General features: G+C 39.2%; 2 protein-coding genes across 6 annotated transcripts; one reads left to right on the top strand and one right to left on the bottom strand.

Annotated features, from left to right (window-relative positions):
• The first annotated feature begins 1,719 nt into the window (after positions 1 to 1,719).
• On the top strand, positions 1,720 to 9,252 carry NDHU (Chaperone DnaJ-domain superfamily protein). The gene is made up of 5 exons (XM_077384863.1): positions 1,720 to 2,172; positions 2,479 to 2,540; positions 6,071 to 6,160; positions 6,308 to 6,448; positions 8,982 to 9,252. Exons 1-5 carry the CDS (start codon positions 1,908 to 1,910, stop codon positions 9,075 to 9,077), a joined length of 654 nt encoding a protein of 217 aa, XP_077240978.1. The 5' UTR covers positions 1,720 to 1,907; the 3' UTR covers positions 9,078 to 9,252.
• Positions 8,264 to 25,755, bottom strand: LOC143881645 (uncharacterized). 5 transcript variants are annotated; one of them, XM_077384861.1, is made up of 16 exons: positions 25,407 to 25,755; positions 25,203 to 25,290; positions 22,482 to 22,560; positions 20,547 to 20,683; positions 20,057 to 20,187; positions 19,521 to 19,691; positions 19,070 to 19,429; positions 14,844 to 14,882; positions 14,685 to 14,725; positions 14,402 to 14,492; positions 14,131 to 14,329; positions 13,887 to 14,018; positions 12,121 to 12,933; positions 11,931 to 11,944; positions 11,737 to 11,850; positions 8,264 to 9,667 (listed from the first exon to the last, which is right to left on the bottom strand). In XM_077384861.1, the coding sequence occupies exons 1-13, from the start codon at positions 25,573 to 25,575 to the stop codon at positions 12,231 to 12,233; spliced, it is 2,340 nt and encodes a 779-aa protein (XP_077240976.1). In that variant the 5' UTR covers positions 25,576 to 25,755; the 3' UTR covers positions 8,264 to 9,667; positions 11,737 to 11,850; positions 11,931 to 11,944; positions 12,121 to 12,230. The 5 variants fall into 5 exon arrangements, with proteins under 5 accessions (XP_077240976.1, XP_077240974.1, XP_077240977.1 ...); XM_077384859.1 differs by having other exon boundaries at positions 11,737 to 11,944; XM_077384862.1 differs by lacking the exon at positions 11,931 to 11,944.
• Between the last annotated feature and the right edge of the window lie 891 nt (positions 25,756 to 26,646).

Below are 26,646 nucleotides of genomic sequence, written 5' to 3'. Positions count from 1 at the left end.
AGATCATGCTTTGCAACCCAAATGGGGGATTTAATAATGTTTGGAGATGATAGAATTAATGAATTTTTAAAATTGAAAAAATGCCACATTGTTTTGAAGTTAAGATTTTTACCCGGCTCGAAAATTTGAATATGAAAGTTAACATTATATCCTTTTAAAATTGGGTCTTGAAACTATTTTTAATAAATTCAAATGGGGATATTCCCTTACGGCCCGTTTGGATACCTAGTATTTTGTATTTGTATTTGGATTTGAGTGAACTATTTTTAATAAATTCAAATGGGGGTATTCCCTTACGGCCCGTTTGGATACCTCATCTTTTGTATTTGTATTTGGATTTGAGTTTTGAATAAAAAATGAATAGATCCGCCAGCTCATGTTGAGAGAGACAGATAGGGAAGGGGTTACTTCCTACTGGAGGGGAGAGGTTGAGGAGCAGGGAGGGTGAAGGAAACTGCCACATCTGTGGATTTCCAATTACTTAATTCCACAGCATATTTTGAAATCTGATTTTTTTCACTGTCAGTCGCTGATTTGGAAATCAAAAGATTTGATCCGGGTCCAAATCATAACATAGAAAGGGCTGCAAATGTGAGAAATCCAAATCAAAATCTTCTCGGCATCCAAAAGGGCCCTTATTTTCATGTAAATCTTGTGAATACTAAGAAGAGGAAAGAAGAAGAAATGACTTTAATAAGAGGAAAAAAGAGAAAAGTAAAACACTAAAATAGGGTGTTTTAGACGTAATAGGGCCGAAACACCATGTTTCGTCTGGATTTCAACGAAAAGGTAAATATTCATGGTTGTGCTAATATCATTTCCCAAGTTTTGAACCTGATTATTAGACCCAAAATTAAAAGAGGAATGATGAATTGAAGGGCGCCCTTGCACAATGAGCCGGAAAAGGGCCCTTGATTGTATCCATGTCGTTAAGTGCAACAAAATTTACTTTCTAAACGATTTAAAAATACTACCGAAAATGACATGATCCAATCAAGAGCCCTTTTCTGGCTCTTTATTCAAGTGCTCCCTTGAATCTATCATTCCTAAAAAAAACCAACACAAAACTAGGGAAATGTTATCAGCACTACTGTCTTTTGAAGAGGGCACTCCTCACTTCATTAAAAGTATGGTATGGCCCGCACCATAGGATGATCCAAACCGTCCATTAGATGCGCCACATCCTAAATAAGTTGTGCCCCAAAAATCATTTACATAGGTTGATCCTAACCCTCCGATCTATAGAGAGTTAGGATCAAGCCCCTAACATTCAGATCGGAGGGTTAGGATGAACCTATGGAAATAATTTTTGGAGCACAACCTATTTATTCTGTGGCGTATCTAATGGACGGTTTGAATCATCCTATGGTGCGATCCTTTAATAAAGTGAGCAGTGCCCTCATCAAAATACTGTAGTGCTGATAACATTCGCCCTTTAAAACAAAGTTTTAGTTAGTATGGTCTGGCATCCAATGATTTAGAAAAGGAAAAATTGCAAACGGGTGACACCAAAATATAAGAATTGTCAACGGGGGACACAATTTTGAAAAATTGTTAAAGAGGGTTGATAACCCCATTTTGAGGGATGATAACCCCATTTCGTCCCTCTCTAACAATTTTTCAAAAGTGTGTTCCCTGTTGGCAATTTTCGTATTTTGATGTCACCGATTGGCAATTTTTCCCTAAAGAAAATGAACCGGGTTTCGTATGTAAGAACCTGGTGTCAGTGAATCCCCCCATGGTTTGGCATCACAAAGTTGTCTCTGCCAAGTTCCGATGGATAGCATTCGACTGGCTGAAAATGCCGCCCTTATCTCCCTCTCCTTTTAATCCCCTATATATCAATTTTAGTTATAAAAAACAAAAAATGCAACGAGAAGGTTCTCAGAAAGGCAGTCGCCATTGCCATGGCTCTCTCATCTCCTCCACCTCTCTGCATTTTCCGGTCAGATCCGATCGGATTTCCTTCACCGACTCCAAAACACGGCGATTTTCGACCTTTTCCCGTCCGATTTCCGTCAATCGGACGAAGATCTCCCCTTCGAAGCTCTGCTGACGTGTCATCCTCGGAAACATCTGTGGAGAGTCCTTCCGAAACCCCTGTTGAAACATCCAAGGGTTTTTCGTCTTTGATCTCCCCTAGCAACGTTGAAAAAGCTCTCCGTGGCATCGGTAACGAGACATCATAATCATTATATTAATTTTCTAGTTTTTTTCCTGCTCAGATCTAGGTTTTAATTATCTTTCAAAAAAATAATAATCTAGATTTTAATTGATCTAGGTCAGATCTGGTCAGATTTAAGTTTTTCCTGGTCAGATCTAGGTTTTAATTGTCATTCAAAAAAAGAAGATCTAGGTTTTAATTGATCTAGATCAGATCTGGTCAGATCTAAGTTTTTCCTAGTCAGATCTAGGTTTTAATTATCATTCAAAAAAAGATCTAGGTTTTAATTGATCAGTTTCTGGTTTAGAGTGCAGCGATTACGTCAGTGGATCATTATGCAATTCTCGGAATTACGAAAGGAACTTCTTATGATCAGGTATGAGGCTTCGTATTTCTCTCTGTTCAATTCTGCATTTTTTATTTCTTTTTAGTTGTTTTTTGCAAAGATTTAATGGAATTTTCCGATTGAATTATTTTTACTTGTACCTAGGGTTTATCTTGATTCATTCGAGCTTATTGCATCTTGTGGTGCAAATCAATTGCAATTCTTATCTCTTATTATTTACCTAGTGTGATATTATTTCTTTCGAGTTTCAAGCTCCCTTTCTATGAAAACATCTCTATAATGACATTTGCATTGCAATCAAATCGCTCTCTCATGAATAATAAGACTGCTCACACATGTATTTATGAGGTTTAAGCATAGGGGGTTGACGTTTGCAAACTTGTGAATCTTGGAGTCTTTTTTTTTTTGAATGGTCAGAGTAAATTTTAATCCTAATTACCACTCCAATTAGGATTAAAATTTGAGTCAATTAAAAATAACAATTACCAACTCTTGGCCAAACACCACACTAGATGCGAAATCCGTTCATCCATTTTAGATGTTCTTTCTTAGTTTCACTAGGAATGTATCAAACTACAACTGTATAGTTCGAACTAACATCTGTGGTTTTAACTCAGTTAAGAGTTGGAATTTGAGAACATATGCCCCAACCGTAACACAGTTATACTACTCAAAAAAAGAAAAAAAGAAGAAAAACAAACAAACAAAACAAAACCGAAACAGAGTTACCATTTGAGAGCATATGCCCCAACTGTAAAATCTCTCTCTCGTGTGTTGTTTTACATTTCATAAATGAATAAAAAAACAGGTTGGGACTAATATACAACTGAATCATCTTGACTAAATGTAAGCAGCAGGCACATGATTTCAAAATAAAAAATTAGGAGTTTGATAGAAATGACAAAATAATTCATACAAACTTGTTTATAGCACTAGTCACCACCATTTGGTGCAAATCATGGAAATTGCCCACCAAGGAACTTGAGATTTTATTTTACAACCATGAGGTGTCACAAATATGGGGATTGGGGCAACTGAAATATAACAACAAAGAGGTTTCAAACTTAAATCCAGCCCCCAAATAAAATCTAGCACATACCCTCATAAAATTCAAGAGTATAATACATTGCTGCCTCAAAGAAGAAACAGCAAAAAAAAATAGTATAGCTTTTTTTTGCATTAACTTCAATTTTTCTAATCCCCCATAATCAGTCCGAAGACCCCTTATATAGACCATCTACTTACCCTATTTTGTTTCCAAAAACTTCCGACAGTGAAGACTCCTAATCCTAGACCCTTTCCCAACTCTAAAACAGTCCCAACAGACTTACTATTTTAACTTGGATTTTAATTGCACTTAAAAATAGAAACTTCCAATCTAAAACAGTCCTTAAGGAAAACAACCCCCTTCATGCTGATATTAGCAAGGTGCTCTGCTGACACCATCATAACTGCATTAAAGTCACTTTCAACCCTTCTCTTTTTCTCGACTGAGACTTTCCTTACATGGGTGCATCGTTTGTGTTTTATCTTGTAACTTGTTGCTTATATTTTGAAGTTGTCAAAACCTTAGTAGAGCGTGGAACTTTGTTGATAAGATGCTATTCTGTAACTTGATTGTCATGAGGTTAGTTATCAGGAAGGACAAGAAACCTCACTCAACTCAACTCAACTCAACTCAACAAAGCCTTTTTCCCAAACTAGTTGGGGTCGGCTAAATGAATCCTTTAGAAAAATTTCATGAAGAAGGTGTTACGCCCCAACGAATTTTCTATAGGATTCATTTCATAGAAGAGTGGCAAAGTTTAACGGCCGGCTGCCAACCTAACGCCAACCCTCCTCCTTTATCCTGGCTTGGGACAGGCTGTGAAAAACATAGGCGGAGTAAAAGGACAAGAAACCTTAATGGAAAATAAAAATAGAGGATAAGCTATTTTAGGGCCTGAAGCTATATTATTGGAGCAGACCTTCCTGAAGATATTTTGACACCATTCTAGCTGGAAGATTCTTGCAACTATAACTTCTCATACCCTGGAGGTGCTGTAGATATACTAAGGGATTGTGTGCGAATGTGCGGGATTTCTAATGTTGTTCCAAAATAACATTGGCCAGCTTTAACATGGTGTAGATTAGACATTTGAATGAAACCATCTGTTATGGGCATTTGTTTGTTAAGTCATTACTGTGTTTACATTTACATGAATCAGTAAAATGTTTGATTTACCTTAATATGTTGTTTTATGTTTATATTTGTCAATTTTGATATCATGCTCATGTATTCTTGGTGTGGCATCCAAGCTTTATTGGAGATGAAATTAGGCACATGTAGATATGTTAAGATGTCATACAACTTGCTTCCAAAAATGATAGAATATACCATTTCAAAAAGAAAGAAAGAAAGAAAAAGATAGAATATAAGGGATTGTAATGCATGTTTCATTTTTTGGAAATGCCCTTGGAAGAGGAAATTATTTCTTCACATTGTCTTTCTGTATGTATTTTCTTCATTGTATGCTATTTGATGCATTAAACTGTGACTGCTTCCTCCCCGAGAAACCCTCAATAACTGGAATTCAGTTATATGGGAAAGAAAAAGAAGAGATAAAATTACTCCTAAATGGAGCCCTCCTCCTGAGGGGTGGATCAAGTTGAACTTTTATGGGAGCTTGATTGGAAACCCGGGTAGAGCTGGTATGGGTGGCTTATTTCGTGATTATTCAGGCACAATATTGATGTCTTTCTTTGGGCCGGCGGGCCTGTGTGATTCTTATGAACCCGTGGCTAGGGATTTGCTTTGTGGTCTTAGATGGTATGAGAAGCACAACTTAGGCCCTCTTATCATTGAAGGAGATTCGATGAATGCATTGGCTTGGGCGTCAAATAAATGCTTGCGTCCTTGGAAGCTTGATAGTACTATTGCAGAGATTAGGTACTTGGTGCGGATTCTCTGCCCCCAAATTTATCACATTATAAGGTCGGTGAATGATTAGGCTTACAGTTTGGCAGAAGATGGTGTGGCGAAGGCATCTATTGAAGTGATCCATTGCATGCCTCAAGTTGGTGTCGGATAACTGATTGGCCGGGTGCATTCATTGATTTTGGTGTGGTTTGTTTGCTGTTTTTGCCCGATGCGGGCTTCCTCACTGTCTTCTTTTATGCGGACAGGTTGTCCCCTTGACTGCATTTTGATTTTTCAGTAATGGAATCTTTTATCTTAAAAAAAAAAACTGTGAGTGCTTTCCTGGGCCATTGCATTAATTTGGGAGCTCTATGGAAAGGTAATGATTAAGATTTCTTTATCTTGTGTTATGTGTCAGTGGCTTCTAAAATGTTCACTTGGGTCAATGCAAACACTTCTTCCACAATATACTGTTCTGAATGGGTTCACCCTCTTGTATTGCCTTTTTGTTCACTCGATTGAGTTGGCTTACCATTTTGAATTACTGAACTAGATTATAAGAAAATGTTGAATATTGTCATGTTCCTTGTCTTTTTAATGAATAGTGTCGCATAAAAATCTTTTTATGAACTATTTAGCTTCTGGATTTTTGTCATTGCAGGTTACAGCTGCATATAAAAGAAAATGTGAAGAATTGATGAATCAAGGATTGGATGAAGAGGAAAACAACAAGGCAATGGCACTCTTAAAGGCCAGTCTCTTTATGTACATCTGCCTATGAGTTCCCTTCATCCTTTAATGGATAGAACAAACCAATGTTAGATGTCATTGCAGATTACTTTTTACTTTTAAATTCCATATACAAGTTATCTGATTGTGCAATGTTGCATGATCGCAGGAATCTCATGCAATTCTGTCATCTGAAGAGGAAAGAAGATTATATGACTGGAGCTTGTCAAGGATTGAGAGACCAGATCGCTATGTGTGGCCTTTTGAGGTTGACATAACACAAACTCCAACTCAGCCTGCCCCTCCACCAGTATGCACCTTCTACTCCCTGTGACATTTTATTACATCATTTATGATACCTTGCATCACTGTCTAGGTCATTCTAGAAACCGAGTATGTGCCTCTACTCTTGCATGGAATAATTTTTATGCTCTCTCCACTCTTGCCCACTCATTTCTCTCTATATCCCTCCTACGCCCTTTTCACACAACTGGGTGCACAAATATTCCATGGTTGCCAAACATGGTCTTAGAACAAGGGAAAAAAAAATAGAATTAAGGATGGGACTATGATATAAAAGTAGGATCTGGAAGCCATATGCCCATCATGTTAATTATTCATATTTTTTTTTCCTTGTTTCTTTTTCACCTAAATCCTTGTTAACGTAAAAGAAAATGTTATGAAGGAATCCATTTTGGTGTGTTTTGCAATTGCATTTTACATGTAAAAATTTTCAATCTAGACACAAATTGCACCCAAAATGCAATTTGTTGCTCACTCAAATGTAACTAAAATGCAGTAGAGAACAGAAGTCTCAAATCTCTTAACTCTTCATCAGAAGTTCCCTAGTTTGTCCTTTGCAGCTTCACATTGATCCGTTGTTAATCTCAAAAGTAAAGATCATTACTAGGAAATTTTAACAGAAGTTGGCTTCTGTACACTCCCTAGGTTAGAACATTTAGAAAAGGGATACCTTTGAAAATTATCATGAGGAAAATGGTCAACGAGGAAATTTAATTAGCCAAAGTCGCTTGTACCATGTCAAGAGGAAAAAAAATGCTTATTTACTTCATCTGGCCCAAAAGTTACTTCCCAGGATTTCATTAACTGACTGAAGTACCTCCACCATAGCACATGTTTGGCATGTGGAACCCACACATTAGATTCGGCCCAAAAGCTTAGTTTTGCCAATTTTGGGTTATTGTGGGCTCGTTGAACCATTGTATATATTGTTTTTCCTTTGAAGTGTCATCATCGATTCCTTCAATTCAGAAAATCAAACCAACTCCAACAAATGTCTACTCCTTCTCTAGCTAGCCGGTATGCCTTGCTGTTAGCCGATCTTCTAACATGGTGAAAAATAATGGATGACCCTTCAATTTTATCCAGCATCTCATCATTAAAGTTGTGTCATTATTCTGTAAGGAAAACAACTAGGGGTGTGAAGAAATCTATTTCGGATCAGATCCACCTATGTCTAGGTCACAATCCGTTCATATCCTTATCCTTTACTGTTCTTCGGATCCTACTTTTGTCTGTGTCACAATTCATCTCAAATCGCAGCGTCTTCGGTCTTACCTATGTTGTGTGCAAATAGAATTTTGAAAAAAAATTAGGACGTCATGTCCACTATCATTGTGTCTATGCAGTTTATTCTGTTGAATCAGTCACAGAATGCAGTTTATTCAGTAGAATCCGTTGCTTCTTGCATACTTTTCAACTTTTTTCTTCTTCTTTTCTTTTCTCTATTCTTTTCTTAATGTTTTTAATGGAATACAGAGGGCGTCAATTCCCTAAAATAAATGTATAATGAATCTGACTATGCAGATGATATGGTTAGGTTCAATCCTAATGATCCATCTTTGGGTCCCGGGAACATGTGTAATTGGCGGCCCACATTATCCTGGTTTGATGTTGAATGGGGCATCCCATCCGTAAGATTAAGGCGTACAAAATTCCAACGGTTTAGATTTTATCAGCAGAAACGTAAACTAGGATTGATGTTTTGAGTGTCTAGGATCATCCAACCAGGTTGGACTTGGAGTCAACAGTAATGGGTCCGGCATTGTGGTCTAGGTGACCATTTACATCCATGTGACACATGTGGGATCCTAGAGAGTGGCTGTTACGGAATGTTGCCTTTAAAACTTGGAAGAGAACACCCTCAATCAGTTAAAAGCCCAACCAAGCCAAGTGTGGTTGCAACCCTACCACATTTTTTCCATTCTTCTCATGCCATATTTCTGCTTTTCCTTCTTATATTTGATTAGTGATCTGTTAGAATCAAACGCGAGTTTTGTGCAATCATTTTTAACCGTCATTATGGAGTCTTTGGTCTACTTGATGAGTGCTTTACGGAACGTTAGAGAGGGCTTCACTCCACCAACTACCACATGATGGAATGCTTCTCCAATGGCACTGTCTCGAGAAAAAGCCTTATTCAAACGGCAAAATACCTTTCTTCAAGATAGGATCCGCTTTATATGCCTGCATCTGTATGAACCAGTCATCTCATAGTATCCCTTGCAAACTTGCTGACCTTTGATAGTTTACATGCCAAGCATGTGTATGCTTCTGAAGATTATGAATATCTTCAGTGGTAGAAATGCCAATCACTGGGCATTGAGAAATTGTAATTAGCCCAAATAGCAATTGATAACTCGGATGAAATTAGTTGCATTGTTCTTTCTGTTCGATGTCTTCCAAGGGACGAGAATTCATTTTTACCCTGCCATCTTTCAAAAATTGTGATAAAATTAGTTGGAATTTAGAGAGAAAATGGTACAGGAGCCTGTAAATAAGTCTTGGCTATTTCTAAAGAAGATTGGCTTTTGGTTTTGCAGGAGCCAGAGGATGTTGGACCCACAAGGTTGGTGGGGTACTTTTTCTTAGCGTGGTTGATATTATCTTTTGCATTATCTGCGACGCTCAACCGGTAGACATAGCTTCATGCTAAAACCTTCTGACCTCAAGAACATGAGCCCCTCTGCTGTCATTGATACACTGCTGCTGGGCATCCAAAGTGATGAAAAGGGGTGCCATTCATCATTTCCCGAGGGTTCTATTTAGAAAACAAAAATGTAAAAAAAATCCTATGAAAGATTTTTGGGGCACCACTATGCTACGCTGTGGGCTGTACAGTACTTTTTTTGAGAAATACTAGACCATACGGGCTTACGCGGCAAAGAGACTTGGGTGTTGGTGGCCCATGTTCCAGGGAATATTAGTTTGCCAAAGTGTCGAGAGGGCAGGAGTGAGGATGGTAGGTGGCCAAAAATTAGGAAAATTAAAGGGAAATGATACCTGCAGTTTATCCACTCAGATTAAAACGCTAATTTGAGTATAGTTTTTCATTTCCTTGTCTTTTCAGCCACTTCTCACCCTCTCCTCACTCATGCCTTCTCAATCCTCTCCCTCTCCCACCCTCCTTGCCCTCGCTCATTACCGTACCGGTTATGGCCCATTATTTAGAATCCATCCCTTCTTTTTGTCCGTCCTCAGTGTAGAAAGACCATGCCCAAATAATCTTCTTCACTGGGCAATCCTTATGACCGGATTGGTCACCTAGGGTTTGACAAAAATAATCATAGTATGTTGACAAATGCTACCTGCAAACACAACGTCATTACTCATTAGAAGCAACACAAACACACGTTAAAATAGTTTGGTGCTTTAGATGCTCTTCATCCGAAAAAAAAAAAGGAATTGGAAGGCAATTTCGCGGGCAGCCATTCCGTAGCTGACTTTTGCATGAGAGAACAGCCACCTCGGATGAACTAAATGAATAAGACAAAATATGTTGAAAAGTGAGCTTTAAAGGTAATAAGTCGAAAAAACAAGAAAACCAGAAAAAGTAGCGGTGGAGATTATTTAACTTTTCATGAGATGTGAGAGCTTTTCGCTTAACTGGGGACGAAAGATGTCTTGGAAAATGAGTTATTTATGCTTTGGCTAACTCTTTTTTTTCTTTCTCAAAAAAAAAAACAATAAAAAATTGCCATGTTTACCAGGAAAGCTTTATCCCCTATCAGACCCTGGAATTTTTTGAAATGGATTTTCATTTTCAACAAAAAAAAATTCCATCGATTGCATCCAAAATCAACCCCCAAGCCTTTAACTAGCAATCCTATTGGGGCTACACAGCACGAGGATAGCTATTCCTGAATTTCGGCAATAATAGAGTCCTAGCAATCCTTTGTTTTTTATTTTCCCGATTTTTAGGAGCTTTTCGCCTAACGCTCACCCCTCCTAGTTTCCCCTCTCTGGCTAATCTCTAATCGCCCCAAAAATAAATTTTCTTTTCAATGTTGCCAAACATGGCCTAATTGTTGGTCTAAAAGAATTGGATGAATGTGCCTGAAAAATAATACCAGAAGATCCCAATTGCCGGTATTGGTAGCTTACACATGTTGTACAGCTAAGATTAATATTTTACTACATGGATTTGCAAGGGAATTTCGTGGAAAGGCATTTCACAGCTGACTTTTGCGTGAGACTACAGGCTCACTTTTCAGCAGATGTTGTCTAATTCATCTGATGTGGCTGTTCTCTCATGTAGAAGCCAGCCGCACAATGCCTTTCCCCGAAATTCCCTAGCCAATCCCATTATTTCAAGTTAAAAGCTTTTGGGACAGAAGCATAGTGATATGGCGGATGGCCGAGGCCTCTTTGGATTGCACCATAACACTATGGAAGCCATAAACAAGGGTAGACATAAAACTAGTATAACCATTATTAGCATAGTAGATGGAAAAATAACAATATTCATATAAAATTAGCATGCAAGTAAGCCTAGGCAAATGCTTTTCCTCCCACAGTGATCACATGTACTAACGAAAGACAGCCCTTGGCTTTATCTAGTTGAACCGAAAGTAGAGAGAGATTGGAAAACTTTCCTACTCAAAACATCACTTCTGTCGGGTCGGAAGCATAAAAGGGTACTCATCTCGGATTTTCTATCCCCTACAATGGACTAGACCTCAAACTACCTAAAGTTATGACGGCAACAATAAACAAGTATGCAGAAGACCTAATGCAAAAGTTCATAGAACCTAAACTTCAGGAACTGAAGAACAAACTATCATCTGATTGGCTTTTGGTTTGAAAATGCCATCCACATAATGCGTAGACCTTCAATTTAATAGACTAAAGGGAGGAAGGAAAAGGTCTTGTTGTTTTCAAATCTAAATGGGGTTTTTGTAAGAAAACAAATTTACAAAAACAGAGGCTATATCATTATATATTCAAAGATAGAAAATGAATGAGAACTGATATTAATAATTCCAAAAATATGAAAATAAGTTGATGTGTCTCTTTGCATGTGTCATGGCAAATGGTGCATCATAGTTTTCTTATGTGTTCAAAAATATGAAATAAGTTGATGTGTCTCTCTGTGCATGCCATGGCAAATGGTGCATCATAGTTTTCTTATGTGTTTTTATTTGGTCATACCTCAATATCAAGAGGATACTAAGAACCATTCACAACTCTCCGGTTTTGAAGTGCTGAATATGGTTTCAGATCTTTTCCTAAAATAAGTGGAGGGGCGCAACTAGCTAGCATTTGATTATGTAAGGCAAAGTAATGGAGAGCGCATACCTTTACCAGCTTCAACAATCTCTACAAAAAGATGTGGGCCACCGTCTAAAATCATCAAGACCCGACATTTTACCAGGATCGCCCGGTGAAACGTGGGTTTGCTATCCTCCATACCTCAAAATCAGGACAGAGAAAAGATTAGAATTGCAGAAACTACGAGAGATTAATCAGGTCGGTGTTGTCCAAATACCCACCACGTCTATAAAATCTGTACCAACAAAATCAACACGACCAATTCATATTAGATCTTAAACTACCTGGGATGTTTAGAACAGTCTCCAGATCTTAATAAATCCAAAGTTTCTAACCAAAGTAAAAGGAATATGGAATGTACCAGAAAAATGACCTAAATATGTGGATGTACATCACAATATATACGTTTACCTCCAAAGATATCGTCATTATAGCTGCTTTTCTGCAGTTTGACCCGCCTTGCTGCAAACCAGAAGCTCATAGAGAGGCATGAGCATAGGAGACCGATAATTCTCTAAGTTTTAGCGGGTTCTTTTGCCCCTATGGTAATGATAGTCTTCGCTGTGGTCCTGATCCAAACCATCAACCATCTCCCACCTGTCTTGATCATCCGTAGTCTTTACCTTGTGCCTGGAATGCCTGGAACTGTGACTGGAATCTTTCTCTCTCTGCAGCCGTTTTCGGTCACTGGAAGAACCAGGTTCTGCACCATTCTCTGAGTGACTCTGATGTTTTCGGCTGTGCTTTTTAACCTCCATATCAACCCTTCTCCGGTCATCAGATATCTCCTTCTGGCTTTGGTGATGACTCTTCCGGCTAGAACTACCACAATGCCCAAATTTTTCGATGTGCTTCATAGAACTTCTCTGGTGAGGTTGAAGCCTATCACTAATATGCCGGTTTGAGCTATCAGACGTGTCTTCTTGTTCCACATTCGATTTCTCAGAGTAACACACCCTGTGATCTCTTCCAGAATATTGAGAACCCTTGTGTCTTCGACCAATTGAGTGGGCGTCTTCATCAGATGCAAAACCTGAGCTCTGACGAGGGAGGCTATCTGAATGTTTATCATGTACATGCTTCTTATGTGATCTCCAATTTTCACTATCCTCGGAGTAGTTTCCAATAGTCTCTCTATCTACTTGAGATTTACGGTCACGTGATCTTTGGGGCTCATTGTAGCGATAAAATTCCGAAGAATCATCATCATCATTTGCTTGTCCTCTACAGAAAACATATAACTTTCAGGTATTCATGAATTCTATATTAGAAAGTTTACTACTATAATCTTTTTTGAGACAACATAAAGAAAACACTTAAAAGATTTCATGTAGAGTCTGGAATAATCACTACCAGAATTGGTCGTGCATGTATGTTCAGAATCAAAGAAAATGCAAACCACACAAGACATGCCAGGCTAGAATGTATGCCGGAGTTTTACAAGTACAAATACTATTGCGGGTAAATTCCTCTTTTAACAATGTATAGTTCATTGGTCAAAGCAATGCTTAAATACTTGGCTGGTCAATGAAAGACTCAGTCTAGCCAACGGAAGAAAAATTCTACTTGGTTGAGCAAATCGATAGAATTGCCTAGGCTGCTTAACAAATCCATGCCTGGGGTCCAAGTATTATGAAGTTGACCAAAGTTTCTTGAAAATAGGCTTAGAATGGGGAAACATAAACCTTGTAAAGGATTCACAACGAATACAAGTCATCATATGATCTGTTGTTGATTTCTGATCAGTTCAAACTTTTGACTAATAGCCAATACATTGGAAGGCTGATCACCAGTTTGGGTAATTCTTTTATAAATGCCACCCATCCATAACTATACTGTGAAACTACCGTTACTCCAAAAGCTTAAGCAGTTGGAGAAGGTGTTATTTTATCTTTTATACTTTAACACTCCCCCTCACGTGTGGCTCCTACACGTGGCACATGTGGCCCCCTTTTTTGGGTTTGGCCATTGCATGTGGATTTTTGCTATCAAGGAGGTTTGAACCCAGGCATTTGCTCTGATACCATGTGAAACTACCGTTAATCCAAAAGCTTAAGCTGTTGGAGAAGGTGTTATTTTATCTTTTATACTTTAACATATACTAAGCATTCTAATTGCTCTTCTATAAATGCCACTCGTCAAGAACTATACTAAACATTCCAAGGCAAATAAATTACCTCCGTGGATGCTCGTTTATAACTTTGCGTCTCCCTTCACTGTCCTGAAGTTCCAAAAATTCTGCACGGCTAAGAGGGCGTTCTGCCCCAGACACCATTGGAGGCACCATACTACCCATCCTCATGAATCCACTGCAAAACACTTTACCATAAAATTCCTATTGCAAAGAAGTGATACCGTTTTAAATTTATGCGGATATAGCAGAAAAAAGTCAAATAATAAATAATGAATAGAGAAACCAACCAGGGTACGGGCAAGCCGGCATACATAGATGGCATATAAGGAGGAACTGCAAAAGGTGAGACAGGGACCATGGTGGGATCAAAGGGCATCATCCCAGGGGCACCATAGAAGTTCGTAAAAGGCCTAACATGAGGCAATGATGCTCCTTGCCAATAAGTTGGCCCATATGGTGAAACGCCTCCACGGAACACAGTGTCTCCTGCCCACACACAAAAAAGTCACCAACATGATAAAACATTCAAGAGCGCACATGTTTGAAAAGCTGCCTTACCTGTCTGAAGCACAGGATATGGACTACAAGCTGCTGGGCAGTCTCTCACTAAATGGTCAGGAGAACCACACATATAACAGGTACGGTCCCACTGTTTCCAGCAATGTAGGTTAGAGACTCTCATAAACCAACAGTTTGTCAAACAGTTAATAGAAAATGTGCCACTTTGTATGTTAATATAAATATCACGGCATAGAGTTTGCAAGAAGATAATCCAATAAAATGAGATGATAAGATATTTTCACAAGGAAAAAACTCCGAAAACTTGGGAGCAAAAGGGTACCTTTTTGCTTCTACTAGTGTGCATAAAGCTCCCACTTCCATCTGGAAAATCCATAATGGCATTTTTCTAAGTACATGAGCACATATTATATCTGAAGAATGAGAAGCTCCATTATTTCATATAGCAAGCAATGCAAAAATTGGCATGTGAAGACTTTACCTGCAGTATTAACCCACAGGCCCTTCTTGTTCTTGCTTGCTGGATTAGGTAGCGTGAGACATGAATGAAAACAAAAAGGTTGTGAACCACTTATCACTATGTTAGAAAAGCTTAAAAGAACTAACAAATACAACCGAACCAAATGAATAATACAGATACAGCAACACATCTTTTGCTTAATAAGCAAAATTTCCAGGACAATTTTGAGAGTGATAGCCAAGGTACCAGGACAGCCTATACTCTCTCAGTAGCAACCAAAAGGCCCAAAACCATCCAAAAAATGATAAATTACAGTGGATTATGCAGTAGAAAATATTAATGGACATTATGCTAGTTGATGATGCCTATAAAGATAACCAAGCCTTGCAACAACATATACCTTTTATGCAAGGCGTATTGGCCCGAATATATTCTGCAACCAGCTCAGAACTGCTACCAATATTTGCTGTCAATATGGGCAGGGTTGTCATCTTTTCAAAGGCAGGATCTTATTCAAGCCTTGGGCTATTCTAGGCAGCTAGTGGTTAGGGATAAGTCGGCAGGGAGCTGAGGAAGACTGAGTTTTCGCTGTTTCTGCCTACCAAAATGTTATCTATAATGGGCTTGCGCCGGGTAGTAGAATTGGAGGTAGCTTGGTGAGTATGCTTGTAGTTTTTTTTTTTTTGGAAAGGTAACGATTTTATTAAAATAAAAGATAGATCAGGGGACAAGATGTCCCCATACATGGATCTTATAAAGGTCCCCAGCAAAAAGAAATACAATAAATCTGGAATTATAACATTCACCAATTCTGCACCCCCAAATAAGTATCACTGTGTTCCACGCCATTTTTTGCCAATTTATCCTTCATCACATTCGCCGATCTCCTCCGATGAGTAAGCCTCGGCCGGATGCAACTCAACAAATCTCTCATTTCGTCAATTTGGTTGGCCAGTCGCCATGGCCCACCACATTGATTTGCAGCCAATGCGATTGTATTGCTCGAGTTTCCCTCCACAATCAGAGGTCCCATGTTATGAGCTTCATACCATCTGAGCTCATAAAGTAGTGATGTAACCTCTGCCTTTTTCGCATCACAGATGCCTGCAAACCCCAATAAGCCATGATAATATTGCCGTGGTGGTCTCGAATAATCCCGCCGAAACCTCCCAGATTTCCGAGAGTGCTCCCATCAAAGTAGAGTTTAAGCCATCCCTCATGTGAAGGAGTCCAGCACCGAGAGATTTGACGGCTATCTCTCTTCTCGTTCACCACAACAGTCCAGTGCCTTAATATTGAACCAACCGAATACGGAATATTGCCCTTTGATTTGGCCCATGCTATGATGGATAGTTTTATGTCCGTAGCCGTGTACTAATATGCCCTCGCCTTCTCATTGAACACCCTGTTATTTCTCTCCAACCAAAAATGCCAGATAATGGCATATGGGATGGCCATCCACATTTCTTGCCCCTAGCTTTCCAGAAAAAATCCCCTTCCAGCTCATTATAACTTTAGATACCCTTTTTTGGAAAACCCAGGCGACACCAAAGAATTTTAGAATGTTCATCCATATCTTCTTTTTTTTTTTTTTTTTTTTTTTTTTGAAAAGTGACAACATATTTATATACTGAAGTCGTTACAAGAAACAGGGGACTAGGAGGTGATCAAGTGACTCTTCGGCCATACGACAATTACGCCACAACTAGCCATACGACACATACGACCAGAATGTTCATCAATATCTGATATGTGTGCGTGCAGTGAAGGAGGTGATCAAGTGACTCTTCGGCCATGCGACACATTACGCACCACTTAGCCGTTCAAAACCTTCCCCCTGTTGATTGCCGTCCAAGAGAAGGCTCGGATACGTGGTGGAGCCATTGATTTCCAGATGCAAGCAGCTTAAGAACCGTTTCCAATTTATCATTTAATTTTGAGAAAAAAACGATTTTACTGTAAAACCCCCTTCCGGATCCAGCATCCAGATCCATTCGTCTTCACTTAAAAAAGAAGATTCATGAGGGATTGGAATTGTTCAATCTCTGAATCTTTCAGGTCCCTCCTCAAACAGATATCCCAGAAGTTCCTTCCCCTTCGCCTCACCTCAAATCAGATAGTCTCCAATTCTTGAATGAGGCGCCAACAACGCAAGCCGGAATAAAGCGGGATATTGTTCGGCAATAGACTTGTTTCCAATCCATAGATCCACCCAAAAACGAATGCCGGTTCCCCTTCCTGCTTGGAATCTTACATTCGATAAGAATTGATCCCGTGTGGAACATATAGATTGCCACACACCCGATCCGTTTCTTGATGATGGACATCTAGTGGTCCGCTCCCCCAATCAGTTCCATATTTTTCAGCAATGAGATTATGCCACATTGAATCCTTCTCCACCCCGAATCGCCGTAGCCATCGAATATTACCAATTCCAATCCCGCCACGCCTTTTAGATTTGCATACCTTTCGCCATTTCAATAAATGTTTCATCCTTTTGCCGCTTTCCTTTCCTTCCCATAGAAAGTCTCTTTGGAGCTTCTCAATCCTCTTGGGCACCTTGCATGGTATATTGTACAAGGATATGAAGAAAACAGGCATATTTGCAAGAGCCGATTTAATGAGTGTAATTCTACAGCAAAAGGATAGATATCTTTTCTTCCAAGATGCCAACTTAAGTATGTGAGTATGTAATGGGAGAGGGGCGGAGTTACTCAGTCTCTTTGCTTTATGGTTTTTGCATAGGTGGAATGCCTTGTGTCACGGGCATTTTGTTTTAGCAGCAGAATAACCCGTGTGGCACCTCAACATACGCATATGCTAAGGCCAACCTTTACCTGTGCAAGGCTGTGAAGGGCCCCACATTCCCAACACCTCTTGATGCTTCACTTGTGCACAAAACCTTTGAGCTGTTCAACAGGCTACTAGGCTAAGATCTTGCAATGCACCTCTAGATACTTTGCTCACGGCCACCAAACCTTTCAACAAGCTACTGGGCTTAGACTTAACGAGACCAACTCTGAACCCACTCTCGTGATCAGCCTGCATCACGGGTACATTGAACACAAGGCCTTCAAGCCAAGTGTAAAGTCCCTCCAGTACGAGGCATGACGATGCCACGCACAAATCCGCCAAGTCCTACGACTCGGCAATTCAAGGCACAGACCTATGTCATGAACCGATATGCAGGGACCGAAGTCCCGCAAGGCAACTCCAACCTTCTTGACGCGAGGCCAGGTCCAGCCAAACAATGCTCCGCTAGGCCTAAAGACTTAGGCGCTCACACCACCGCATCGAGGGACCATTTGGATAGTCGATGCCCACCAAGGAAGGGGGCGTTGCGCCATATCCCAATCCGCCAAGCATGAAGGCTTGGTCATCCAAGAAGCAAGAACGCCCCATGGACAAATCCGCAAGGTATACACCTCGTCTGGGTGATCGAAGCCACCCCAACACGAACTCATGGGAAAGCTTAGAGATTGGCCAAACCACAAGACGTACCACAGAGCAGAAGGTAAAGTACATAAGTAGCCTCCCGCACCGTCCATACACGCAATGCAAGTGGGAACCCAACCCGACATGCACTATCTTTGGCACCCTTCCTTGACCAAAGAAACCGGAGCGTCCCATTGGAAAACTCACAGTCTGCACCTAAAGCTCCCTTAGGGCACGCACATGAGCTGCAGTATGATTTCTCGTTGTTTGCCTCACGTGCACAAGCAAGTCCTCGTACAATTCACAAGCAAACCACTAAGGTTCCGGCCCACACCTGCTAGGCCTATCGGGGGAGGAGTTAGCATGTCACGGGGCCAACTCTCCCAAATGAGATTAGCCAACCAACCCACTTGGCTAGGAATGCCCACCAAACGAGGCGAAATTGGGGCCCCCATTTTTAATACCGACTACATCCCCATGACACTTGTCTCCTTTGATGTAATATTCTTAAAAAAATTGTAACCTCTTTTTAAAAATTTAAAAAAAAAAAAAAACAACATATACATTTCTGATAACTTTGTATGTGAAGAATTACTATCAAATTTTCAACAAACTTCATATTAGTCTATGGAAAAGCCTTGAATTCATTATACAACCAATATGCAACCACATTTAGGAAACTATAAGATAAAATGCTAGCAACCTAGGAGGAAAATGGTAACAAAATTATCAGCATGTATCAACCAATCACATAAAAAAGCAAATAACAAATAAAAAATTGGGACACAGCCAAGTTAGCCAGTTGACCATACCCTCGTCCTTTTGCAGATGAGCATGAGTTAGATTGAAGGGCATGTTATCTCCTTGGAAATCAGCAATAGATTCCAAGCCTTTTTGTGCACTTTTAAAATATGGCATAGAAGCAGGTGCATCCTCATCACCACTTCTTATCTGCTTTGATTTCATAGATTTACCAACATCTAAACGAATGATGCGTGAACCAGTACGAAGAGCGGCACCATTGTTTTTGGTCCGTGATTCACATGCAGATTCTTCCATAACTTGATTTGATCCTTTCCCAGTTGCTGATGGTGAATGGGGTAATAGCGGCTCCCGTTGGAGGATAGACAAGGCACATGATCCCTCTTTCCCTCGGACCCCTGACTCACCATCTGAATTTTAAAATGTTAAAAATAATGGATATGGCCATTCTTAGCGCTTTGATTGGTATGAATTACTTCAAAAACTATTGATCTGTCTCACCTGGAGCATATTTGGGAAGAATGTTATCTGAACAACTGATTAGTAGTTGAGACTCAAGAAAATGTTCGATTGCCTGCCGAAGGGATAAGTTTGGCAGTAAATCATGAACACTACATTTGGTAGAAGAACACTTAGGGCACCTCTCCTTCTCAACCAATACTAAATGAATACCTGCAGCCAAATGCCACATTGAAGGTAAAAAAATAAAAATAAAATAAATGCAGGAACATAGATGTGAAAGACTTATTCCCTTAATTCATAATAATCACTGCCAGGAACAAGTGGTAAAGAGTATCCCTTTAGTGAGGGGAGGTCTCTGGATCTAGTGCCACTGTTATCAGGTTTCGGTCTGCCTGAGCCCATTTATGTAACAAGAAATAAAAAATCATAATGACAAAAAACAGCCCTTAGGAAGAGGTAATTTTCTTATTTTTTGAGCTTTATCTGAGACTCTTAACAGGTCTTACTAGTCATTGACAAAAGCTAAGGGACCGTCCAGATTTTGGAATTTATGGAATGTTCCTGAATGAACTTACATTTGTTGCAAAAACTATGCTGGCAGCATGGTATCATCATAGCCTCCTTAAAGATTGTGTTGCAAAGAGAGCACCTCAGCTCTGCAGGCAAATCTGTATTCGGCATTGCTGGAGTACTGGTATCTGCTTCTCTGAAAAAATCAATTGCAACATAGAATTAGCAAATATAGCGAACCATAAATTTATGTAGAAAGCACTATTTCAAAAAAAAAAATTATGTAGAAAACATGAAGGGAAATGAGCACAGGCTTCTGATGATAGAGGATGAAAACATAACAACTCGTGCATGAAGATTACTGAAATATATATAAAGGAAAATTGCAATTTCCCATAAAGTGTTCAGCAAAGTATCAAAATGGGTACGGCTAACATTTTCAAGTGACTATAAGTAGACCAAAAAGCTTGACAGATTGATGAGCAGTGTAGCACAAGGGGCAAAGTTGAAGGAAAGAATACATGCAAAGATTTGAAACTATTAAAAGAGCCATACCTTGGAACAATATTAACTGCTTTTCTGTCGCTAATGCTATTCATCTTGCTAAGATCAGGATCTGAGTCGGATAAGGATGCCTCAAGAACAGGACACAAATCGACCCCAAAGTCATCAAAATTATCCATATCCACATTCTGAAAATTAAGAAGTAAACATCAAGTTCAGAGTCGTTTAAAAATTAAGAAATAAACATTAAGCTCAAAGTTGTCTGAAAATTAAGAAATAAACATTAAGTTCAAGGTTGACCCAAAAAAGGAAAACAAAATGAAAACAAATGAACAGAACGCCATTCTTTAATGTATGATTATAAAATAATATGGATAGTTCATAGTTAGATAAATTAATACTACTGTATATGCTACTGGAAACAAAATGAGACCTCAATCTATACTACTATTGTAGATTGAGACCTTACTCGGGGCGCATTGGAAAAACTAATTCAAATGAAGCTTGAAGTAGAGCTCTCCTAACCGGTATGAAAATTTTCTGGCGATGAGGGATGGGAAGTTGAAAGTAGGTGACTCAGCTAATTTCAATGCCTGGGCGAAGGGAGAAAGTTAGGGTCCATGGAGACTTGCTCCTTTCATTGATGAGATTGGGGACAGATGTAGGGACAGAATGGTTTCCTATTAGATCATAAACTAATCTCACAAATTCATTGGGCTGAAGTGCTGAACAAAGAACCAACAATACTTAACAAGTTATACAAGTTGACGCAAACAGGTCCAATTCATTACCTAACCCACAAATTCTCTTTTGCAATTTATTGAGAGAGAGAGAGAGAGCGCTTCTCCTTCCACCCTCCTCTTTGTTCTTAAGATTTCTTCCCATTGTTTTATTGTTTATTCTGAAAATAGCAGCATGAGAACATAAAGAAAGATTTGCGCCATGCAAGTCAATCTTATCTCTTCACGAATAAAGTTGTAGAGAAAGGACTAAAAAGGGAGGAATAAGCAGTTCAAAGATTTCTATATCTTACAAGTAAGGGTTGGAAAGTTACCTTTTAGAAAAGGTATTCTTTAGGAAAATAAAGAAATCTTTTCTTCATGAAGGGAAACTATGTAGGAGAATGAAAACAGTTTAAACTTTACATATTAGAGAGAGGGACAGTTTTTATTTTATTTTTTCAAACATTTCTACAGGGTTGTGACTGACTTGGTTAATAATAAACACGGTCAAGTTGTCCAGGAAAGCCATTGGACGATTTCTATCGGAGTTTAGAGAACAGTGATTCCACATTCATGTCCATTAACGGCAGTACATGCATAACAAAACACCACGTACAAACATTACAAAACATCGCAATCACCCTACCAAAGGCTAATCTTGATGATGGAAATAATTTGAAAAATCATGCAATAGCAAAAAGAAGAACACATAGAAAGAAATATATAGTATGATGCCGCTAACCTTTCGAAAAAAAAATAGTAAGATGCCACTATACATAAGTTACTTAACTGAAGTTGTAACAAAGTCATTGCATGCAATGTAAACTACAGATGAAAATGCAAGAAAGGCTTATGAGATCTGCTGATCTAGATGCCTGTCTCTGTGGTAGGGATTCTTCTAGATTGGCTAAGTACTGGTGTTGGACAAATTTCATATTCCAACCCTCCAGGGATTCAAGTGTGACATTCATAGATTCATTTTATTTTTTTGTGATTTCGTCTAACATAAAACTACATCTACATAAGTTTTGAATTCTATCCATCCCAACATTTAGCTTTTTGCAATATAAATAATAGTATATTACATATTTTTAATGTTGAGAAATTTCATTAATAAGAAAAGGAAGACCGAGATGCTCCAATACAGATAATAGCATATAAGAAACTTACATGAAGCATAACAATAAGAAACAAGAAATAGCTAAAGAGAAGAAAGAAAAAAAGGAAACATAGGCATCTGGGAATATAGATGCCAATAACTTACATCAGAAGGTGAGGAGTCAATTGTATCAATGAATCCAGTGTGTTTAATTGCAGTGTTCTCAATGGATGCAATACTCGGCCTGCACAAAAGTTAACATTTGATAACTGAACTGCAGCACAACATTAAAGTAGACAGCCTTTTCCTAAGTCCTAATCCAAATAGCACATGTAAGTATGCATGTACATGCAACATATCAACTTTAACCTGAAATTTTAAAAATGGCCACTTAACAAAGGGAAGTGATATTTATGCCTCTTTTGATCACCAAGGACACCCAGCGCCAGTGTACGTGGCAATCAAACCCACTGGATTCTTCTGACGTCAAGTACATTAGCCGCGCTTTAGTCATTGATACATACACTGGCGCTGGGTGTCCCTAGTGATCAAAAGGGGCATAAATATCACTCCCCCTTAACAAATTGTTCAAGGTATATAGGGTACGATATTTCTGAACAATTGATTAACACGAATAGGCAAAGAGCATGTACTCGAACAAGCATTTCATCGACAGATCAAATTTTATAAGCAGAAGAATATCAAATTTTCTTTTCCATATACTATTTTCTATCTCTAGACACCTCTTACTCCCGACTAGATCACCACTCGTGCGTGTGTGTGTGTGTGTCTATATATATATAAAGAGAGAGAGAGAGAGAGAGAGAGAGAGAGAGAGAGAGAGAGAGAGAGAGAGAGAGAGAGGAAAGGGTTCATGCGCTCGAGTGCAGAAACAGGCGTGGCCCACATTTGCACGGGGGTGGAGGGGGATCCAAAGCATTCATTTGATGAGCCCTTTCATGGACAGGGTGTCCACCAAAAATCAGCTCAATGGATCACCATAGGGTGTCCATTTGTGGGGCCAAAATGGGCAGATTTGTGGACAAACATTATCTGTCCATTTTTGGCCCCACAAATGGACACCCTAAGATGGTCCAATGGAGCTAATTTTTTGTACACCCCCCATCTATGATGGGGCCTGTCAAATGAATGCTTAGGATCACCCCCCCCCCCCCCCCTCAAACCACACCTCAATGTGGCCCCACCCCCCTTTCCAGCATTGGAGCGCAGATAAACTATCTGTGCTCGAGCGGAGGAACCCTTTTCTCATATATATATATATAAATGTGTGTGTGTTTGTGTGTGTACATTTAGCAGCTGGTCCAATGAGAAAGACAAACGCTGTTCCAGCTCCCATCTCCATTGTACACGTGCCAGACTCTAGAGTATTCAATTGGGAGGAACATATCTCCACAGTGGATTGGCAATGATCCAAAAATTGCATCTAAATTCTTAAATATAATACACTATCTTATTAATGGATATTTTGCGCATTGAATTTGGACCATTGACCATTACGCACCAATTGTTTAAGCCTTCCAACAGCCAATCAGACAAGTTCAAAATAAGGAAAGTGGTGTGAATGTCAATTTTTATCGAATAAGTATTATCGTTTGGTTTTTCATGAATAAAAAAGGGCACATGTGATTTGCGAGCACAATGCACGCTCTATAATTGTGCGGTGATCAAGTGGTTAGGGTCCTTCTTGTTGAATGACGACTGTTGTCACTTGAAAGGCGTGATTGAGGGGTTTAGGATCATCCATCACAGCATGACATATGAGTTGCATAAATCTAGTGGTGGGCTCTTGGTACAAGGTGTAATTTTCTTTTTACTAATAAATAGTTGTCTTAAAAAAAGACTGTTAGGGTAGTGAAACTAGAATAACCAAGCTCATACACCAATAAAAGATAAGGAAGGAAGAATATGACGTTGCCTCAAAGAGGAAAAACAAATTAATTGCAAAAACTTCAAATTTTCTAATTAATCAACAACTCCCTAAAATGAACGGCTTACTCTCCTTTTTTGTTGAAATGGAAAGGAATGGATGGCTTACTTACATCGTATAGTAGTCTTGTCACATCCAAAACACTTTACTTCCTAGACATACACATTCTAGACCTCTCCCCCACCCTTTCTCAACTTTAACACTCCAAAAAAAAAGAGTCGAAAACCGTTGAAGCAATTGTGGCTGCTCCAGAACCTACACTAGTTTATCTTGCGCCTTCTGACATAAAAAGTCAAGGATTTATTAACAAGAGAAATCCATTTCACAAAGAGGCCGACAAAGGATCAATAGGAAAAAAACAATTGTACAGTCAAAGGCCAACCAACCACCGGAAAAAAGATTTCAAAAATCAAAATGAGTAAATATATAATATAAAAATATTAGAAATTGCAGCGCCACTTGCGTTGCTGTCTCTTGATTGAGGACTCCTAATTCAAACTTGAAATGTGGCTTTTCCACTACAAGTCAAGAAATCCATCAAATTAAAATAGTCAGGCTGAGTTTATTAGAAGCCGTATCAGCTGGTTGACAAGGAATCTTTGAGCCAATAAAACAGCATACACACTGTAAATTCTTTGAACATCTAGCATCCATGTCATCATCACTATATCCAATATATCATTCTCAGCGATGTTAATTAACATTAAGCATTTCAAGAAAACATTCAGTACTGATTAATTAAATGCCACAAAAAAGTGAAATCATAATAGAATTCATGACATAGATCAAGATAGAGCTATAGATCAATCATCACTATATCCAAAATATGATTCTCAGCGGTGCGATGATAATTAACATTAAGCATTTCAAGAAAACCTTCAATACTGATTAATTAACAGAAATCATGGCATAGATCAAGATAGAGTTAGAGATCTTACAAAGCCATAGGCATCGTTCTTCCAGCCGGTACTCTTTTAATAATTATACTCGAACCGTCAGGGATCTGAAAATCTTCATCCTCGTATGCTGAATTTTAAAAAAAAAAAAAAAAGGAAACAAAATCAAAATTTATCTAAGAAATATAAATTGAAGAAACTCTCGAAACAGAGGATTTCAAATAAAACAAGAAATGAAAACAATACCTCTTCCGGAACCGGCATCTGAGATTACGAGTTCGAAATCTTGAAGAACCTTCAGATTCTTTTGCTCGATGATCTTAGCCCTAAGATCTCGAACGGAGATTGAGGATCGACCGTCGATATCGATCGAATCGAAATCTACGGAACTCCGGAATTTGAAACGGACGGTCATAATCGGAGGGGAATTTGAAGAGAGATCAAGGATCTAGAACTAGATGGCAGAAGCTAAACGGCGATCGGGAGGGAAATTGAGAGGAAAGGCGAGCAAGGTACAGAGATTTCTGCTGCCAAATTTCCGTTTACAGATTCACAGCAACATCACAAAACCCTCGTTTGCTTTATATAAAGTCGGTCCGATGACTTGCTATGGGGGGCGTAGGCGATGTGATTACGTTTGAGTCGCGTGAGTTGTACGTGAGAGTGGCCCCCAAACCCTTAAGTTGGGGCGCTATGTTTGGAATGCAAGAAAAACACTTCTCGGAATTTTTTTTTTTTTTTTTGGGAAGATTACATATAAACCCCATGTGGTTTGGCCATATTCCGCTTTAAACCCTGTGGTTTGAAAGTCATCAAACACACCCTCTCAATTTTCTGACATTTTTAAGTAGACCCCCTCCGTTGACGGTCTGTTAGCTTAACCTAACAGAATGACTAAACCTAACCATGGTTAATATTTTGAGGACAAAAGTACCCTCATTTGCAAAGGATTGGGGTTACGCCATTTTCCGCCGCGGTTGTTGCCACTTTCAGCCACCGTCGTCGCCACCTTCGGGACAAAAATACCCTTACTTGCAGAGGATTAGGGTTACGCCATTTTCTGCGGCCACCGCCGCCGTTGTCTCTATATCCGGCCACCGCCGTCACCTCCACCCATGGCTATATCCCATTTCTCCCATCTCTCTCACTTCCATTTCCACCATTTCTAACCCAAAACCCACATCAGCACCATAATCATATCCTTGAAATCAGCCACCTCATCATCTTCTTCTTCTCCACCGATCTCATATCACCATCACTACCTTCACCACAACAGCCACTTACATTTCCTCTGTTTTTTTTTTTAAATCCCAAACCCTTTTCACCTATCATTGCAGCCATCAAACCCACTTTGCCCAAAGCCCATGACCTTCTCCTTTATCTACCCTTATCACCTCATCAGATCCTCTTCTCCACCTCCATTGAAACCAAACCCCTTTTGCTTTGACCCTAGATCCTTAGGTTTATGTGCAAATCATGATAATGA

This window comes from Tasmannia lanceolata, unplaced genomic scaffold, assembly GCF_043159265.1.
Source record: "Tasmannia lanceolata isolate RefF3 unplaced genomic scaffold, GAP_Taslan_0.1 ptg000007l, whole genome shotgun sequence".
Classification (NCBI taxonomy): Eukaryota; Viridiplantae; Streptophyta; class Magnoliopsida; order Canellales; family Winteraceae; genus Tasmannia; species Tasmannia lanceolata.
The sequence above is the reverse complement of the archived record's forward strand: the minus strand, read 5'-3'. Positions and strand labels throughout refer to the sequence as shown.

Excerpts from the sequence above, each read along its gene's own strand:
- NDHU (XM_077384863.1), top strand. The coding sequence starts at position 1,908 with ATGGCTCTCTCATCTCCTCCACCTCTCTGCATTTTCCGGTCAGATCCG. Across the intron at positions 2,173-2,478 it reads AAAAGCTCTCCGTGGCATCG|CGATTACGTCAGTGGATCAT; the intron begins GTAACGAGACAT and ends TTTAGAGTGCAG. Across the intron at positions 2,541-6,070 it reads AAGGAACTTCTTATGATCAG|GTTACAGCTGCATATAAAAG; the intron begins GTATGAGGCTTC and ends TTGTCATTGCAG.
- LOC143881645 (XM_077384859.1), bottom strand. The coding sequence starts at position 25,575 with ATGACCGTCCGTTTCAAATTCCGGAGTTCCGTAGATTTCGATTCGATC. Across the intron at positions 20,684-22,481 it reads TTGACTCCTCACCTTCTGAT|AATGTGGATATGGATAATTT; the intron begins GTAAGTTATTGG and ends CTTAATTTTCAG. Across the intron at positions 14,883-19,069 it reads TCATCTGCAAAAGGACGAGG|CAAGCAAGAACAAGAAGGGC; the intron begins GTATGGTCAACT and ends TACCTAATCCAG.